Raw genomic sequence first — 13,792 nt, forward strand, 5'->3', positions numbered from 1 at the left:
TCATTAATCTTCAGCCTCCTTGGTTCTTCAATACAGTAGGTCATATGTATTAGTAGGTAGCGTAGTGTAAGTGTGTATGTGTCCATAGTCCGTACGACATATATTTAGTGATCAGTTCTGTTCTTATCACCTTACTAATGTATAGTACTGACAGTTTTAACGCATGACAACGAGATGAAGCTATGGTTAACATACTGTTCACAAGAGATGTTGTACTGTACTTTGATTAGAATTCAATACAAGCATTTGCCGATGGACTTTCGCAGACAAACATTTTGTTCTTCACACACGAGTAATAGAAGATAAACCCACAACTTCTGAGTATTACAGCAACCAATGCTGGGAAATTCTGACTTCCTCCTCTACTGGCGAAGCACGCCGTCGGTTCCGGCTAGCATACTGTACTTGTCGCGGCGAGTAAGCTCAGTGCATTCGAAGCCAAGCGCATCACCGAGCCGCTGCTGGACCCAGTTGGCGACCTCGGCTCCGGTCCTGCCCCCCGCGCGCGTCCGATCCCGCGGCACATCGCCCAGGAACTCTACCCGGTAGGCCGGCGCCGGGTTAGCGAAGAACGCCACGGGGTCGAGCCACTTGCGGCCGCTCGCCGTCGTGCCGTACAGCGACGTCACCTGCGCGTCCAGCGCCACGGGCTCCATGTCGTCGGCGAGCTCGGCGAACAGCGGGCTGAACCGCAGCAGGTAGGGCTCGCGGCACGTCGTGCCTTCGGGGCAGACCGCGAGGTCTCCCTGCTCTAGCAGCCGCGACATCATTTCGGCATCGCGGTCGCGGTCGCGCGTGAGCCGCACCGTCCTAATGGGCGCGATGATCTCCGAGAGCCGGCTGAGGCTGTAGGTCACGGCTGGCACTGGCTTTTGCAGCGCCGCCGTGAGCATGACTGGGTCGACCAACGTCCGGTGCGTGCACACGAACAGGACGCCCCTGCGCTTGGCCGCTGTGTCTTTGGCGAGGCCGGAGGTGCGGAAGCGGACTCCGAAGAGCGCGCTGGCTGCGAAGCTGATGTTGTAGGGCAGGACGATGCCGATGGAGATACGGATGACGGAGAGGATGAGCCCGAGCGGAAGGAAGAGGAAGAAGGCGAGCGTGGCGGAGGCGGTGGGGAGGAAGGCGAGGCGGCCGTCGTGGAAGATGAGCGGCTTTGGGTACCTTGCACGCGGCAGACGGGCGGTCTTGGCGCTCTCCTTTGTCACGCTGTACAGTTCCTGCGGCAACCAGGTGATAAACAGCCAAGAACGGCCAAAAGATGTTATCGGGAAAAAAAGGAAGAAAGCAGAAGAAATTGTTCGTTAGGTATTGCGCGTCGTCCTAAAATCAACTCATGTACATACAAACTGAAAAACTAGTTTATCACTAAAGGACAGTGTTGATAATTCTCCGAGACTTCGGAACCTCCGGATAGACCGGCGTGTCCTTAATTTTTCCACCGTAAGAAAAAATGACCACGTCCGTGGTCCACATCGGTTCGCCCTCCTTCTTTTTTTCTTCCTTCTCATCTCTATCTCCAATTAACAACACCCCCGATCTTCCTGTAGTTGCCCCCCACCTCGCACTGTCGACAGCTGCCAACGTCATGCCAACTCCGCTTGGTAGCTCCTACTCCCCTCCTTGCAGCACCACCGCCCACTAGTTGGTAGCACCGCCTTATGTTCCTTGCAGCACCACTGTGCCCCGTCCTCGCGCGAAGGTTAGACGAGAACTTGCCAACCACAGCCAACCGTCGATGGTATCATCGTTGGCCTCTGCTTGCAGCATCGTTGCTCTTCTCTGGTAGCACTGACGAGGGATCACCTCGGCAATGCCCACCATGAGGGGCTTAGGGTTGACGGAATCCTGCAGCTTAACACGAGACATCGGATACCAAACGAACATGGAGCGAGATTTACCCAGGTTCGGGACCCTCGATGAGGTAAAACTCTTACTCCTGCTTGTCTGATCTTGATTTATCGAGTGAAATAGGTTACAATGGGGCAGCCGATAGACTGCTATGGTGAACTCGCCGAGAGGCAAGGTTTCTAGGGTTTGTATATGCTAGATTATATTGGTTGCGTAAGTATTGTTATTCGGCAGGTCCTCTCCTGCCTGTATATAGGAGGCCAGGTCCCGAGAGTCCTGTCCGAACTCGACTAGGTTACATCAAGACCTAATCTATCTTTTTCTATATCGACATCTTCTTGCCTTGTTCATCAAGAATCCGTCTCCTCGTAAGTCTTCTCTTTTCTAACCGACGTATGGGCCCACCATGGATCATGGCAATCCTCACGGGGCCCTTGTTGGGCCAAAGGAGGTATACCAATGTCGGGTACCCGAAGGATGATGCCCACATCAAGCACCGCCACACACATATGGCAGCATCACCATCCACTGCCCATAGCATCGCCGCCCGCCACCCGCAACACCACCACACCCTGCTTGCAGCACCCATTCCGCTCCCTTGTAGCACCGCCGCTCCGCTGGTAGCCCCTTGTAGCACTGCCGCTCACTGCCCGTAGCTCCCCCGACAGGCCTTGCATCATATGTGGTGGCCCTTCGGGGCTCAGACGGTAGGCCCTTGTGCGCCAACCATGGTCCTTTGCAGCTCCATGTGGTGGCCCTTCATAGCTCTGGTGTCGATAGGCCTTGCAACACCTGCAGCGGCTCTTCGCAGCTCCGAAGCTGGTCCATTGCAGCAACGGCAGTGCACATTCACAGCTTCAGCGACACCCATTTGGCAGCTCCAATGATAGCCCATTGTTGCATCAACATCCGCCCTTTACAGCTCCAACACCAAGCACTTGAAGCTTTGGCTGCAGACGCTTGCAGCCGGGGCAGAGGTGGCGATGCTGGCAGGAAAATGAGGGAGTCAGGGCCAGCCAACGACTTCCCCTGCTCGCTGCAACCATCCAGCACCACCGCCAAAACCTTTCCAGTGCCACCTCCTGCTCACTGCAGCACCACCTCCTGCTCACTGCAGCACCACCGCCTACCTCCTCGCAGCAGCATCCACAATCCTACTACCCACCTCGTAGATTCCATGGTGGCCATCTTGATGAGATTTGATGATATGGGGACCTTGAACGACCACGGTGACTTGAGAGCATGGTCAAACGACAACGCATCAGCTTGAGATCTTGCATGGATTTGGGGGCAGGGGCACTAGCCATCTCACATGCATTGACAAATAGTGGGGAAAATGGAAGGGACAAAATGATATGATGGAGAAGAAAACATCCCAACGAGATAAGGTTTCCCTAGGGGCCCCACGCAGCTGCCGCAGGTGCGCATAAAAGCAAGAGGCTGCAAGAGACACGAACCTCCGGTGGTTGATGGCTTGCTTCATCCCAAAAAGATAAGGTTTCCCTAGGGGTCCCACGCAGCTGCCGCAGGTGCGCATAAAAGCAAGAGGCTGCAAGAGACACGAACCTCCGGTGCTTGATGGCTTGCTTCTTCTTGAACCAATCGCTTTGTTTCGGATCCACGAGGCTCAAGTGGCGAACATGATCCGGTTCTTCTGGAGATCAAGAGCTCTCTTTTATGAGGTTATGGCCTCTTTCTCCCGTCGTCGCTTACTAACCCTCTTGGCAAGTGACTCCTCCTTCTCGGCCATCAACACCTTCAAGGTCACGCTCAATGCAAGTGCAAAAGAATCACTCCAGCATTCTGGCCCCTTGGCCGAGATGGAAGGGCATCATTGCTTGGACATCCGTCTTCGAGATCAGTGATCGCTGATTTGACGACACCTCCATTCTTGAGACTATTTGTGTAGGCTGCATATTCCAGTTTCCACTTAGGTCAATCCTTGAGCTCCCTCCAACAATAGACCAACATGTAGGACTTTTTATGAACGACCTTTAAGTAGTTCAAAGAAAGGGACACTTACACATATGCAATACTTGAGAGGTGCTCATGCCAACCAACGTAAATAGCCATATTGAAAATGGTCATGGCCTTACCGTGTTGGCGACGCTGAAGCCACTCACGGGACGTCCAAGCACATGCTTGATCGCACCGCAAAACTTGTTGGTCTCAAGTTGGATGAACCCCCAGATTGAAATTTGGCTGCAATTACTAAGAATTCTAAAGGGGGCAAGTTGCCTATGCTTATTGAATTATTGTGTAACCTTGCTCCAATATGATTTCCATTTTCGCTCCGCGCCGCAAATTGGATCTTGTCTAATATCTTTCTAAGACCAACATAGGCACTCATCGTCCTTGCCCGAGCATCCAACGGTCCTTTTTCTTTTCTTTTTTCTCATCGCCGATGTCAGAATCTACGCCATCTCTGGCCGCATCACCCTCATCACCGGCATCATCATCCACAACGGTGTCTTCGTCCATTGTGTTGTCATTTTTCCCAAACAATGGCTCCCCATCGATGTTGTAATCCTCGAATTAGGTCTCCTACACGGTCCCATGGCCCTCGTCCGGGATGAAGCCACCACCATTGATCATCTCGTGCATCTAGGCATCATGGTCCTCATCATAGTAGGCCTATGGATAATTGGGCATCACAAGCCTCGACTCAATTGTATGTGGACGGGTAAATCGATGATCGCGACCATACATGGTTCGACCGGCGTCAGGAGTGGCATTTCCTCGAACAGGTTGCGGGGCACAGACATGTTCATCAGCGGGGTCACCCATGTCGCATGTGTCTTCTTGCTACGAGCCAGGCCCGACTCGTCGGGCACTACCATATGGTTGAGGTCAAGGAAAGGCGACACGAGGCCGTCCTAAAAGAACGAGTGGGCAGCCATCTCACCAGAGGCGGCCTTGTGCCCTAGGAGGTGACCGATCTTGTCGAAGACGCGACCAAGACCAGCTCAGTGTTGCCCTTGGCCGTGTCATCTATTTATGCTTGGGCCTTTTTGCTTTCGCGCCGCCGCGCCAGGCACCACATTTCTTCGTCTCAAGCGCCCTCTCTGCTAGCGTCAATTCTTCTTCGGGAGCTTGGCCATGTTCTTGAGGCTGGCTGTGGCATTAGTCGAGGTTGGGCAGCGGCGGTGGTCGAGGTCAGGGCAGGGATGAGGTCCATGGAATAGGGTTTCTCCTACTCAGGGGCAGGACTTAGTGGTTGTAGGTTGGCGGATCGGCATGCCTCCGTCGATGTTGTTGAAGGGGTTGGCGGATCTAAGCTCCAACAGGAATAAGATGTTCCTGGCCCATGTGCCACAATGAGACTATTTTTTCCATCGGGTGCTTCGCTCGGGTATTCAAAGCTTCATTGTGATGGTTTCCGATGGATATTTGGTGTGAGGTTCTCATCACTATTTTCTCTGGTCGTGGCTTCAGCGGCGTTCAAGAGGTGGCGACGATCGTCAAAAAGTTCATCTTTGTGCCCCTTTAAGGACCTATTTGTATTTTTCTCTTATTTATGGGGAGCTTTTGCTGTCGTGCCGGGTAAGGTGTCTCTCTCTTGTGGTTGGTTTGTTCTACTGAGTGCGGCATGTGTTGTACCTGGAGTCCTGGACTTGAGTTTTAATGAACAAGTGGCTACTTATCTAAAAAACACTAATGGTTTGGTCATTTTTTATATAAATTACGTGCCATAAAAATTATACTGTCGAAAACTTCTTTTGATCATGAATCGAATGATATAGTTTAAGAATTTTTTTAACTAATAATTTGGTCATTTTTTATATAAGTTACGTGCCATAAAAAATATACAGTTGAAAACTTCTTTTGATCATGAATCCAATGATATATCTTCTACGGAATATATGTTATATTTTATTGATGAAATTGGTGGCCAAGTTATTTTTAAATTCCAGTACCTTTACTTATCCAGGTTCCGAGATATATGTTAAAAACTCTTTATCATATCAGCGTATTAATTAAAAAATATTTGAGGAGATTGGATTACAACAAATCTCATCCCATATTCAAATCCCTTGAGGGTAAAAATATACGATAGAAATAAACAAGACCGTAGCCAAATTTATCCGTTCATGTATAGATTCAGAGTGACATTGATGCTGTAGATGGACACACCCACATTGCCTAAACTGAAACTTGGAGATGCCTAGTATCGCGCCTTCCTCCTCTAAAAATCACTGTATTTTGCAGAATTAACTTGTCAGCCTATTCGCATCTAACATTACCACGTCCCCTAAATTTTCTTGCTGGCCCCGCCCCTAGCCTGTCGCGGTAGAGGGAGTTGTGTACGGTAACGTCGTTTTTCTCGAAATAATAATGCAGACAGTTGAGATCGCGAGAAGCCGAAAATGATACCAAAAAGTAGTTCACTCTCGTCTCCTTGCAAGTTGCAACAAACAGATTACGATGAAAAACCTCGGGGCACATGCTTCTAGTTTTCAGGCGGTATAGATCGCCACACAACCAAGTTCTCTTGTCGCACGTGAGTCCAATCAAGTGCTACTACTTTTGTCCAAATGGAGCTGCCACACACTTTTTTCGAGATTTAAGTGTGACCATTGATTTGATTAATCAACCATTAATTGTATGTTATGAATAGTATACCATTCAATTTGTATTTAAGTAAATAATACTGTATAACTTTTGCTACAATCTATAAATGTTCCATTGGTCAAAAGTTTAGACACGCAAAACAAGGGCGCCGCCTCCATCAAGAGGGAGTAACACTCTTCCATAGTTTTCTGACAGTTTTAGGGCTCATTTGATTCATAGGATAGGGAAAATGTAGAAATAGAAAAGACATAGGATTGAGATATCATATACGTAATTGAATTCTATGGGAAGATGAACTTTGTCTGATTAGAGCAAATTTGTTTTTAATGAAGTATGAGCTAATGCTTTTTGTCCTATAGGATTTGCACTCACATTGGATTATTTTCTATGGGTATTTTCTACAAGTATGTTCCTATGAATCAAATACCTTATGTAGAATTTTTTTCATAGAATCCAAATTCTACACAATTTCTACATAAATTCTATGAATCAAAGGAGCCCCTAGTGTCCCTAGTGCCGACACCGACATGACAAATCAGGATTACCGCAGAACTATGACGGGTAGCTAATTCAGACAAATTCAGCCAGATATGCTCAGATCTTCACAGATATCCTAACTGCGATTACGAAAGGCTAGCTGCGATTATGAACGAGAAAATTACCCTAATTTCCTAAGTGGCGATTGTACTAACGCCTTTTGACGGCCGGAGACGTAATAGTGCTTGGCTGACCAACCTGCCTATGGCCTGTCCGGCCTGAAGCGGTCTGCACTCAACAACCCGAAGCCAAGCTTGTTTGCCTTTTCTTCAGAAGAAATTCCGGGAGAGGACCTAAAAAGCAAGGACTAGTGCCTATTCCATCTGACCCAAGCTGAGGGAGAGCACCTAAAGTTTCATTTAACAAAGTAGGGGTACTCCCGTTTACCAAATGTTTAAACATGTTAAACAAAATAGGGGTACTCCCGTTTACCAACTGTTTAAACATGTTAAACAAAGTAGGGGTACTAGGAACACCAATGCAGTCTGCAATGTGTGCAAGTCATATGTTTTGTCGAAGAAAAAACAGGCCACCATCCATGATAAATGCTGAGCACGCACGTACTCCTACTATTCTTGTAAAATGCAAAACGGTTGAAAAATTTATTCGCCTTTTGGGACTAATTTCGGTACGATGGACTACATGGAGGCCTCTATGGCTCTCTCTCTCTCTTTCAAGAGAGGAATGCGTTCCTCTCATTATTCTTAGACGCGCCAATAATTAGCAAGAAATGCGTTTGGTGCAAAAGTAGACATAAATGATAATTAGAGTTGCCCTTTAGTCCCAAGTGCTACGTACTCGTCCGTATAGCTATAAGGCGGACTACACCTTTACAGAGTTTGAACAATGGAAACACGCAAAACTGTGGAAAAGCGGGTCTCGAGTAGGAATCACTTAGTTTTTAGTGGGTGAGTGTGGAGGTGTATGAGACAGGTCGCTTGTGATCTGATGCTCATTTCTGTATATCAAAACCGTTCTCTCCCTTATAATGAATGAAGACACGAATGAAGACACGTGCTCGCGCGTGTTCTTGAAAAACACCTTAATTTACAGAGTTAAGGGTAGAATTTTAAGAATGCATCGCACGTACCTTGCAGTAGGGGACGAGGACGTGATCCAGCGGGCAGGAGCTATCGACGACGGCAATGTCAGCCATGGTGCCGTCTGTTCTGAGCACTTCCCTCAAGGCCGGCGCTCCTGGACCTGGCTCGCACAGCAGTCCGGTGAAGTAGCAGCGCCCTCCAACCTTAACAATCTGAAGTTCACACCCAGCCACCATGTCCGCGGCCATATACTCTTTCAGGAACCACTCCGCCATCACCCTGGGCGCGCTCGTCACCGCCACCTTCCTCCCTGCCGGCAGCCACAGGTGCTCGTACACCTGCGCGTTAAGCCTCTCCATGTAGAACTTGGGCAGGATGGCGCGGGCAACGAGGTCAGCGTCCCGTGGCCTGAGCCCGACGAAGGTGACGAACGCCATGACCCGGATGCCAGCAGCCACGTGCTCTCCCAGTACCCACACGACGGGGAAGCAGCAGAGCAGGAGCAACGCCCGGAGCAAGCTGCCGCCCTCGCAGGCGACGAGCATGAAGTAGGGAAAGAGGGCGGTGGATCTCAGGAGCCCGCCGTGGAAGTCAAACACTACCATCCTACCGATGGCGGACGGGATGGTGCACCTGGAGACGGCGGCGCCAGCGGTGGATAGCCTGGTATTGGAGTTACGGTTGTATTGGAAGGCATCGCTGCGGAGCTTCCTCGCCGCGCGGTACAAGTTGATGATCCAGTGGGCGGCTATCTTGGGGAGGATGCGGCGGAAGGACATCTTCCTCCCACACGCTGCTGCGCAGAACGGGGCTTGTGCAAGCTTCAGAACCTAGCTGCCAACTTAATCATACTCCGGCCTTGGTTTAGCTTGGTATTTCTAGTTTGTACAAGCTGGTCTGTAGGCATGCAAAGTGTCTGTGGTACTGGTGGCAGTCGTACCAGTTGCACTGCGGGGAAAAGGTGTGTGCGTGTTTATATAGAGATTGATCCGGAAATGATATTATGTAATGCTTGGGACGGAAGAGCATCTCCAGCTGTTGGGTCCAGGCCGGAAATGATATTATGTAATGTATTTTTTGGTCTGGGAGACCCAATTTCTCAGCGGCGAGCCTAAGATGGATAAACTTTTTTTGACAAAAAACGGCGAATTCAGACAAAACTAGGCGAATTTTGTTCAAACATAAGCGAAATTTAAAGATATTTAACATATATAGGGAGTTCGTACATATATAGGCTGAATTCGTACATATATTTGAATTCGGCCAGTTCGAAACATAAAGCAAAACTAATAACGGCCTTCTAAATGCAGAAATGGCGGTAGAAGGCCGTGCAGTTGCCGCCGTCATCGTCGCCGCTCGAGTTGCCGGCGTCCTCGGGCGGCGGCGCCTCGTACCAGCGGCTAGAACCCTGGCCAGGGTCGTCGGCGCGTGGCGACGTCGGTCGGTAGAGGTCGTCGTCGCTGCTCTGCTCGAGCTTGATCAGCGGCACGGGCCTAGGCGCGACGTTCGTTGCGGCGGTGGCCGGTGCGGCGGCGGACGGCGCGTTGCCGCGCGGCAGCCAGGTCCAGCAGCCGACGCTGCTGCTCCGCCTCCTGCCGCTCCCAGTCACGCCTGGACCAGTCGAGCGCGGCGTCGATTGGGAGCACGTTGTCGGCGGGGACCGGGTCGTTGAGCGACATGGCGATCGCCTCCGCCACCGCGGCGTCCTCGGCGCGCTTCGCCTCCTCCTCGGCGAGCTGGTTCGCGGCGGCGACGGCTTCCTTCTTCGACGTCTTGCTCTTGCGGCCGCGCGAGGAGAGGAGGGTTGGTCGTGGATGACGAGGGCGCCGCTGCTGCGCCCTCTGGTCGGCGGTGGAGATGCCGGCTCCTTCTTGACAAAGGCTGGTGTCGACGGCGGAGGCGTCGATCCACCGGACCTGGACGCGGACCTCGACCCAGACGAGGAGGAGGACGGCGCCATCCTCCTCGGCTTCCAGGAGCTACCGTGCCCGCGCGACACTATAGCCGCCACCGGCGGCGGCATCCCCATAACGGGGGAGTTCCCACCTCGATGTGCGCGAGCACATTCTCGAGGGTGCGGCCAGGCGCGCTCCACCAGCGGCCGGCGGCGTTGTTCCTAGCTGGAGGAGGGGGAGGCCCGTCGTACTAGGCGAGCTCGCGTTCGTACCTCTGCCGGAAGAACGTCGTCCACACCTCGTAGTTGTCCGGCCAGAAGCGCTCCTCCGCGCGCTGCTCGTCGCTGAGAGTCTCGAGCACCGCGTCGATCTCCGCTTCCAGGGCGGCGCGATCGATCGGCGGCGGCTGGATCGGGACACCGCCCGCGCTGAGTCCCCATCCTCCGGGCGCGCGGAAGTCCGACGGCGCAGGGTAGCCCACCGCGTGGAGGAGCTACCCCTCCCATTGGTGGAGAGAGCGGCGGCCGAATCCATTGTTCGCCGCGCCATCGTTCGCCATTGCTGATCGCCGCGCCATCGTTCCCAAAATATGTTGTACAGTATATAACTTTTAGTTGATTAAAATCAAACTTCGTACGAATTGACCAAGTAGAAAAACATCAACATCTATAATAGCAAATGCATAAAATATATTTTGTTCTAATAATATTAATATAATATTGTACATGCTTATACTTTTTTGGTACATACATGGTCAACCTTTATAAAGTTTGACTTTGACATGACGTTAAAGGAGATAATCTATCCAGATTATCCAGATTTTTACATCTTGTTACCAGCAAATTAAAATCAAGCTTCGTAAGAAATGACCAAGTAGAAAAATATCAACATCTATAATAGCAAATGCATAAAACATATTTTGTTCTAATAATATTAATTTAATATTGCACATGCTTATATTTTTTGGTACATACTTGATCAACCTTTATAAAGTTTAGCTTCGACTGAATATAAAGGAGATATAATCTATCGAGGTTATCAAGATTTTTAACATCTTGTTACTAGCTGAGAAATATGCAAGTAAGTTTGCAATCTCTTTTATCATCGATCGTTTCGTCCACTTGATCTAAACCTTCATTCTTTCTCGGACGTGTAAGTTTTAGGTTAACATTTACGCTGTAAATGGTTTAGGAGATTTACTATATCGGCAATAATTGTTATTTTTATATATTATTTGCATAATGGATGATTTAGGTGGCCCGGTTTATTGCGACTACACAAAATGGACAAATCTCGTAGTGATAGAATCTGAGATCCTACCAGGCCGGTTACGTAGATTGTAGGGGTGGAAGTGTGCTGGACGGGGGAGAGGAAGGCGGCGCCGGCGGCTGGCCGCCGTCGCGAAGTTGGAGGAAGGCGGCGCAAGGGAAGGAGCGGCGGCTAGGGCAGGGAAGACCGACTCCTCAAGGAGTCGGCAATAACGATCTGTATGATCTGTTTATTGCTTCTCCTTTCACGTAGCTATTACAGGGATATAAATAGGCTAATAACCTAAAGATAAATGGGCTAAGCCCCTAATTTAGGCCCACTAATGGGCTTATTCCTGCTATAAGATAAACCGGTCATAACATTTCTCCCCGCCTTCTCAAACAGCTCGTCCTCGAGCTGGATAGCTGGAAACTGCCGGCGGAACTCATCCTGGAACGGCGTCGGCCTTGGAGACGGCCGCGTCGGCCAGCCCTGCCGTGACGACATCAGCCGCAACGTCGTCTACGGTCTCCAAGTAGAACAGGCGTGGACAAACGTGGCCCGGTACATAGAGCTCGTCGCAGCTTGAAGCACAACCCTTTACGACGGCGCTCAAGTTGTTCGGCCGTGGTCGGCCGACGGAAAGGCCGCGTCGCGGCTGGATCGGAGTGCCCCGCATGAGTCACGGCCGTGAGCGCCTGGCCTGGTGGTGTCGGTGGAGGGCGGGCGGCTGGCCGAACGTCGCTGGCCGGGAAGGCCTGCTGCATGGCCCGCGCGCGCTGCTCGAAGGCGCGAGCGTAGTACATGGCCGACTGCAGATCATGGGGATCCCGCATCTCCACGTCGACGCGAATGTGGTCCGGCAGTCCGCCAATGAAGAGCTCGGCGCGCTGCTGCCCCGTCACCCCGGGCGCATGGCATGCGAGGGCCTGGAAGCGGTCGGCGAAGTCCTGCACCGTGGTGGTGAACGCCAAACGCCCAAGTTCCGCCAAGCGGCTGCCGCGGATTGGAGGGCCGAAGCGGAGAAGGCAGAGCTCACGGAACCGGTCCCATGGAGGCATGCCACCCTCGTCCTGCTCCAGGGAGTAGTACCACGTCTGGGCGGCGCCGCGGAGGTGGTACGAGGCGAGCCACGTCCGGTCCGAAGCCAGGGTACGCTGTCCCCGGAAGAACTGCTCGCACTGGTTGAGCCAGTTGAGGGGGTCCTCGACGCCATCATACGTGGCGAATTCCAGCTTGGCGTAGCGTGGGGGAGCGAGGCCGGTGGCGCCCGGGCGGGGGTACTCCGCGCGACCGGCGGAAGGCTCGGCGAAGCGTGCGTGCGGCGGGTCCGGGAAGGACGGGCGCGGAGGGTCCCCGGCGGTGGTGTAGACGGGGGAAGGCGCCGGTGCGGCCGAGTAGACGGGCGGGGGTTCCGTCGCGGTCACCCACGCCGGAAGTCGGGAGGGTGACGGCGGAAACTGTACCCGCTGGATGGGCACGCCCTGGGGCAGCGAGGCGGGGCCCGCGCTGGGGGCCGGCTGCCATGACGCCCACGGCGGCGGCGGCGGTGAGGCCGGGGGCGGAGCAGGCGCGCCCTGGCCGGTTAGGGCTGCCGGCGCGGCCGAGTAGGCGGCGAGGGGCGGCGGCAGGGGCGGCGTGGTCATCCCCTGCGTACCGATGAGGTACAGGCGGATGCCCTGGACGGCGGTGGCGAGGTCGCGGATGGCCGTCGAGAGCTCTTGCTGCGAGAGGAGGGGGGCGGCGCCGGCGACATCTGCCAGGGGCGCCGCGTCGCCCGTGGAGGGCGGCGGCAGGTGCGCGGCGGCGGAGGAGGCCAGCGGCGTCTCGGAGGCGGCGGCGGTGGTGGCGGTGGGCTGGCTCGAAGACATGATCGTAGAGGTCTCTGATACCAAATTGATAGAATCTGAGATCCTACCAGGCCGGTTACGTAGATTGTAGGGGTGGAAGTGTGCTGGACGGGGGAGAGGAAGGCGGCGCCGGCGGCTGGCCGCCGTCGCGAAGTTGGAGGAAGGCGGCGCAAGGGAAGGAGCGGCGGCTAGGGCAGGGAAGACCGACTCCTCAAGGAGTCGGCAATAACGATCTGTATGATCTGTTTATTGCTTCTCCTTTCACGTAGCTATTACAGGGATATAAATAGGCTAATAACCTAAAGATAAATGGGCTAAGCCCCTAATTTAGGCCCACTAATGGGCTTATTCCTGCTATAAGATAAACCGGTCATAACACGTAGCCACTTTTTCAGGACCTCAACGTGCGAGGTTTAGCTCTACTAGTTTGCGCACGATGTTGCAACTACCAGCCTTTAGCATGCGTACACATTTGATCAGATTTATGATAGAGCTATTTGATCCTAAAACAGAGACATTCGTCGTACAAGACAAGGCAGGAGCTATAGTTGCAATCCATGTAGATATAGAATACATATATATGGCCTACGTAATGACGGTTATTTTGCTTTCGAAATAATTGATCAAAAATGTCTAGTAAGTTGAAAGAACATACCGGCTAGTTATCTCACCAAGTCTAGTGGAAATCTAGTTATTTCTGAATTGATTGAGAGAAGGCTTCTGATGATGAATTTGTGCGGAAAGCAGTGCTTGTGCTAATTGACACGGCACCGTGTCAATTAGCACAAGCCTTTCC

The 13,792-nt window shown here is 52.2% G+C and overlaps 1 protein-coding gene across 1 annotated transcript; it reads right to left on the bottom strand.

The window, feature by feature from the left end:
• Positions 1-229: 229 nt before the first annotated feature.
• Positions 230-8,933, bottom strand: LOC124668052 (glycerol-3-phosphate acyltransferase 1-like). Its single transcript, XM_047205256.1, has 2 exons — positions 8,051-8,933; positions 230-1,220 (listed from the first exon to the last, which is right to left on the bottom strand). The coding sequence occupies exons 1-2, from the start codon at positions 8,780-8,782 to the stop codon at positions 363-365; spliced, it is 1,590 nt and encodes a 529-aa protein (XP_047061212.1). The 5' UTR covers positions 8,783-8,933; the 3' UTR covers positions 230-362.
• Between the last annotated feature and the right edge of the window lie 4,859 nt (positions 8,934-13,792).

The sequence above is a fragment of the Lolium rigidum genome, chromosome 6 (genome assembly GCF_022539505.1).
Source record: "Lolium rigidum isolate FL_2022 chromosome 6, APGP_CSIRO_Lrig_0.1, whole genome shotgun sequence".
Classification (NCBI taxonomy): domain Eukaryota; kingdom Viridiplantae; phylum Streptophyta; class Magnoliopsida; order Poales; family Poaceae; genus Lolium; species Lolium rigidum.

Coding starts and splice junctions, on each gene's coding strand:
- LOC124668052 (XM_047205256.1), bottom strand. CDS start 8,782: ATGTCCTTCCGCCGCATCCTCCCCAAGATAGCCGCCCACTGGATCATC. Junction 1,221..8,050: donor TCCTCGTCCCCTACTGCAAG/GTACGTGCGATG, acceptor TGGTTGCCGCAG/GAACTGTACAGCGTGACAAA.